This window comes from Benincasa hispida, chromosome 12, assembly GCF_027475165.1.
Source record: "Benincasa hispida cultivar pf3 chromosome 12, pf3_genome.v1.1, whole genome shotgun sequence".
NCBI lineage: Eukaryota > Viridiplantae > Streptophyta > Magnoliopsida > Cucurbitales > Cucurbitaceae > Benincasa > Benincasa hispida.
In genome coordinates, this window is record NC_143489.1 from 51,479,622 (window position 1) to 51,485,621 (window position 6,000).

At 38.5% G+C, this 6,000-nt stretch overlaps 1 protein-coding gene across 1 annotated transcript; it reads right to left on the reverse strand.

Annotated features, from left to right (window-relative positions):
* Window positions 1–3,731: 3,731 nt before the first annotated feature.
* Window positions 3,732–4,217, reverse strand: LOC150032054 (uncharacterized). The gene has a single exon (XM_090308366.1). It carries the CDS (start codon window positions 4,215–4,217, stop codon window positions 3,732–3,734), a length of 486 nt encoding a protein of 161 aa, XP_090164492.1.
* Window positions 4,218–6,000: the final 1,783 nt, after the last annotated feature.

Consider the following 6,000-nt stretch of genomic DNA (forward strand, 5'->3'; position numbering starts at 1 on the left):
AACCCTAGGGTACACATGAAAAGACAAAAATGCCCCTAGGACAAGTATTCTATTTTCAACACCCCTCCTCAAGTTGGAGCGTAGATATCAACGAGACCCAACTTGCTAACACATGAGTCAAAGAGTTGTCGTGATAGCCCTTTTATGATTACATCTGTAATCTGCTGACTAGAAGGAACATAGGGAACACAAATATTTCCACTGTCAAGCCTTTCATTGATAAAATGCCTATCAATCTCTACATGCTTCGTTCTGTCATGCTGAACAGGGTTGTTTGCAATGCTTATAGCAGCCTTGTTATCACAATAGATTTTCATTGGCCCATCATGACTTTGATTAAGATCAATTAGGACATTTTACAGCCATATTTCTTCGCATATCCCAAGGCTCATGGCCCTCTATTTAGCTTCAGCACTATTTCTGGCAACCACCCCTTGTTTTTTACTTCTCCATGTAACAAGGTTACCCCAAACAAACGTACAGTAGCCCGATGTCGACTTTTTGTCGACCCTGAGCCTGCTCAATCAACATCTGTATAGGCCTCGATGCATCGTTTATCTGACTTTCTGAACATTAATCCCCTGCCTGGAGAAGCCTTGAAATATCTCAAAATTCGTTCCACTGCCTTCATATATTCTTCATAAGAAGACTGCATAAATTGGCTAACCATATTTACTGCGTGTGCAATATCTGATCTCGTATGGGAGAGATAAATGAGCTTCCCGACCAAACGTTGATACCTCTCCTTGTTAACTGGTGCACTACTACTCAAATCACTCAGCTTAGTATTTGCTTCCATAGAAGTGTCAACTGGTTTACATCCTGTCATACCTGTCTCTTTAAGCAAATCTAGCGTATACTTTTGTTGAGAGACAGAGATGCTTCCTTCGACTGGGCCACCTTCATTCCGAGAAACTACCTTAACCTTCCAAGATCCTTGATCTCAAATTCTTCAGCCATCTTTTTCTTCAATCTGTCTATTTCTGAAGCATCATCCTCCGAGATTACAATGTCATCAACACACACAATTAGAACTGCCATTTTCCCGGACACAGACTTCATTGTGAACAAGGTGTGGTCTGAATGTCCCTGACTGTACCCTTGCGCTTTTACAAATGTAGTAAATCTACTAAACCAGGCCCTTAGAGACTGTTTCAACCCATATAATGACTTCTTCAGTTTACAAACTTTGCGACTGAACTATTTTTCAAACCCTGGAGGCGGACTCATGTAAACTTCTTCTTCTAATTCTCCATTAAGGAATGCATTCTTCAAATCAAACTGGTGCAAATGCCAATTCTTATTAACTGCAACTGAGAGGAGCACATGAACTGTATTTAACTTTGCTACTAGAGAGAAAGTATCTGAGTAATCTATCCCAAAGGTCTGAGAAAGTATTTGAGCAACCGTGCCTTGTACCGGTAGATCGTACCATCAAGTCTATACTTAACAGTAAACACCCATTTGCAACCAACTGTCTTGTGTCCCTCAGGAAGAGTGACCTGTTCCCATGTGCCGTTCTTCTCAAGAGCTTTCATTTTTTCCATTACAACGGCTCTCCACTCAGAAATTTCCATAGTTGCATATATGTTGCTTGGTATTGAAATAGTGTTGAGGCTAGTAGTTAACACTTTGAACACCGAAGACAAGTTACTATAAGACATATAACTCTGCATTGGGTACTTGGTACAAGACCTCGTTCCTTTCCTTAAAGCAATAGGAATGTCAAGAGAGGCATCATGATCTTTTCGTTCTTCTGACTTCTCATCACATTTAGTATCTTGCTTTGTCACATCTAGGTCTTTCTGATCTTCTAACTTCTCTTCATACTCAGTATCCTGCTTTGTCTCATCTGTACCTCCTTCAACATTTTCAATTGAAACTTGGGGTTTATTACTGCCTTCACTCGTACTAGCCACATTCTCAGTACTGTTACTGCTTACACTACTTTCAACATAAGCATTATCACCACACATGTTATCATTATTAGGAATAGAAGACTTCGTACCTGAACTATCACTCGTTCTGACTGATGTACTAGAGCCGGAGAAGTGATCGGCAACACTATTTCCTTTCTAAGATTCCTTCTATAGTACGTGATCCATGGGACTTGCTCGGTAGGAAGAATAGGAGCATTGACACTTGTGTCGGGAATGGACTCAGAAAGGTCTAGCAGGCAAGGACTTAGACCCCAGTTGGACTCTTCACTTATACTTCCCCCCGGAAGAGGACTAAGGGGGAAAAAGGGACGGTCTTCGAAGAAGGTGACATCCATGGAGCCAAAGTACTTGCGGGAAGAAGGATGGTAACATTTGTACCCACATTGATGAAGGGGGAATCCCACAAAAACACATTTCTGAGCCCGAGGGGTAAATTTGGTTCAATTAGGACCATGGGTATGGACAAACACAACACACCCGACCACACAAAGTGGAACATCAGGGGTAAGGCGGTTATCAAGATATGACTCTTTGAAATAGTCAAAAGAGGTGTGGAACTTTAAGACCCGATAAGGCATTCGGTTTATTAAGTGAGTTGCTGTCAGAACAACATCTCCTCAAAGATATGACGAAAGAGATGTGGATAGCATGAGTGACCGAGCAACCTCAATTAGGTGACGGTTTTTCCGTTCAGCCACGCCATTCTGTTGCGGGGTATAAGCACATGAAATTTGATGGATTATTCCTTTAGAGGCAAGGAATTCCCCGAGGTTATTATTAAAGAATTCCTGACCATTATCGCTTCGAAGAATGGTGATTCTCGAGTTGAACTGGGTTTCTATAGAATTGTAGAACTGTTGGAAGACGTAGGTGACTTTGGACTTGTCAGTAAGAAGAAAGACCCAGGTCAACCTACTGTGGTCATCTATAAAGGTTACAAACCACCGTTTGCCAGTAGTGGTTGTAATCGGAGATGAACCCCATACATCACTATGAAAAAGGGCGGAGGGTTTCGAAGGCTTATAAGGTTGAATGAGACACGAGGTTGTTTAGCTTGGACACACACATCACATTTCAAGTTAGAAACATTAATTTTATGAAATAGATGGGGAAATAAATATTTCATATAATGAAAACTTGGATGACCGAGACGAAAGTGCCATGACATATAATCAGTCTTAGAACTGGAAAAACAGAAAGACAATAAACTAGTCCTATCACAAATCCTAGAGAAGGTATCTTCAGTAAGGAAATAGAGCCCCCCATCATGCCGGGCAGTGCCAATCGTCATCTCCGAGTTCAAATCCTGAAAAATAGTAGCATCGGGTGAGAAGATAACACGACATTTCAAATCTCTGGTAATCTTACTGACAGATAGAAAATTGTAAGAAATTTTAGGCACATGTAGAACGTCTTGGAGAGCAAAACACGTCTATGTCTCGATTGTCGTTTTTTACCATTTGGAGGACGACCATGTAGCTTCTAGCATTGCTCTTTAGTGTGTCATGGCTTCTTACAGTGTTCACAGACCGAAGGTACTTTTCCATATTGTTTGTTAGTTCCTGAACTTTAAATGCAACGGAATCAGTTGACTACTGGATTATTCATGGCATTAGACCGATATTCTTCAAGCCGGATTTCAGAACACACTTCCATCAAGGAAAGTACTGAACGAGTTCCCAGAATTCGACTTCGCACAACATCAAAGTTTGGATTAAGTTCTACCAAAAAATCATGGACTCTGTTTGTCTCTTCAGACTGATAGTGCAAAACTCCTCCCCATGGATAGCTCTAAATCAACTCTCGACATAACTCCATTTCTTGCCAAATCACAGACAACTTATTGAAGTAAGCTGTGACGTCCATGGTCCATTGTTTACATTCATGGACTTGTTTACGAAATGCATATAGTCGAGCTCCATTTTGTCGTGTGGAGTACAACTTCTTCACAACTTCCCAAATATCCCTTGTAGTAGCAGTATACAGTAGGGGTGTGCCAATCTGGGGTTCCATACTCCCTACTAACATAGATCGGAGTAAAGAATCCTCTTCTTTCCATATGCATTCCTGAGGGTCGCCTTGTCTAGGTTTTGGTATTTCTCCAATCAAATACTCGAACTTATGGCGCCCCTCGAGAGCCATTCTCATAAATTGGGACCACGAAAAATAATTATGGCCATTTAATTTCTCTCCTACAATACAGCTAGTAGGATTCCCAGAAAATAATTGAGCTGTAGATAAGTTGTTGATGGTTCTGTTAAGCTGCTGCCCATCCATTCTATATATCAACTTGCTAATAGCTTCACTAAAGCTCTTCCCTTTCCACTATTTTCTGCTATAAAATCCAAGTTGGGTTTGTTTAACATTTTCATTCCAACTTGAGGGGGATATTAGTTGTTATTAGTTGTAACAAGTTTTTGTTATTTTTTGTTAGTTGTTATTAGTTGTAACAAGTTTTTGTTATTTTTTGTTAATATCCTCATTGGTAGATAACTGCTCCTTTTCCTCATTTATTGTACATCTATATAATGTGTCTTTACTGTCATTAAATAAATGAGAGAGAAAAGTATTATTTACTTTTGGCTTTTCCACTTCCAATAAAATGAACGAATTGAGCACTCTTCACACGAACAAGACATGTTATAGATGATTCTGAAGGTGCTAAAAGTCTCGATGAAGATAACAACTCGTTGAACATATCTCGAGACAAGTTTTTTGTTGATAACTGCAAAAATATATACTTTGTCGATCACGAGACGACAGCAATAACAACATCATGGTGCTTGATGTTACTAGCATCGCATCCGGATTGACAAACTCGTGTTCGTTCTGAGGTGCTTCAATGCTGTCAAGATCGGCCTATCAATGCCGATACCATTAGAACATGAAGATGGTATTCCTTCTCTAGTTTCCTACTAATGTCAAGACCCTGAATTGTTGGGTTAAATCAGTTAACGAGTTACATTCTTATCATTTTAATTTTTTGTTGTCTTGCAACTGACAATGGTGATACAAGAGACATTGAGGTTGTATCCACCTGTTGTTTTTGTCATAAGACAAGCATTAGAAGACATAAAATTCAAAAATATTATGATTTCGAAAGGGATGAACGTTCAAATTCTAATCCCGATCCTACAGCAGGACTTTGATCTCTGGGGACCTAATGTGCATTTGTTCGATCCGTGAAATGTTCGACAATGGCATCCTTAGAGCTTGCAAGATTCCACAGGCTTACATGTCATTCGGGGTCGGCCCTCACATGTGCATCGGGAAAAACTTTGCTATGTTAGAGCTGAAAGTGATAGTGAGCCTTGTTGTGTCAAGATTTGAATTCTCTCTTTCACCTTCTTATAAGTATTCCCTTTACCTTTAGATTGGTTGTGGAGCCTGAAAATGGAGTTATTCTCCATCTAAGCAAGCTATGATCTTAAATATGAAAATCATGTTGAAAACTTTGTGAAATATTGTAATGTGTGTTATTTAGGAGACAGTTCAGGTGTGAAACAATGAATAAAAATCTTTTCACTAACTATATGATTTAATCTATGTTTGGATTTTTTTTTCAATTTATTCATTATTTTTTATTTGTTTATTTATTGGTTTGTTTTCTTGCTAAAATATCCTTTTGGTCTCTTTAACTTAGAACTAGTTCATTTTTCGTCTTTATATTTTTAAATGTCTAATTTAATTCCTATACTCTAAATCGTTCCTAAAATTAGTTTCTAAAATATTCTTCGCGGTTGACTTTTTTGATTAAAAAAAATTAGTCACCACATATATATTGACTCTACATTATATTGAATAGGGGTGCAAGTGAAAACTAAAATATGCTTAAAGTAATCCAACAATTCGACGGTTCAGTTTCCAAATAAGGAAACTTGAACATTGATTCAACAAACACATTCTTGAGTATGATTTGTGTGTCTACTTAATTTTTTTTAGGAGTGGTTGAAAATATAACAATCAGACCCAAAATATTAACAGATATAACACATTACAATAAAATTTGTAGATATAGCAAAATTTAAATCTAGCTCACGGAGTATATTAGCGATAAATT

What these genes read in the sequence shown, in the direction of transcription:
- LOC150032054 (XM_090308366.1), bottom strand. Translation starts at nt 4,217, where the DNA reads ATGGATGGGCAGCAGCTTAACAGAACCATCAACAACTTATCTACAGCT.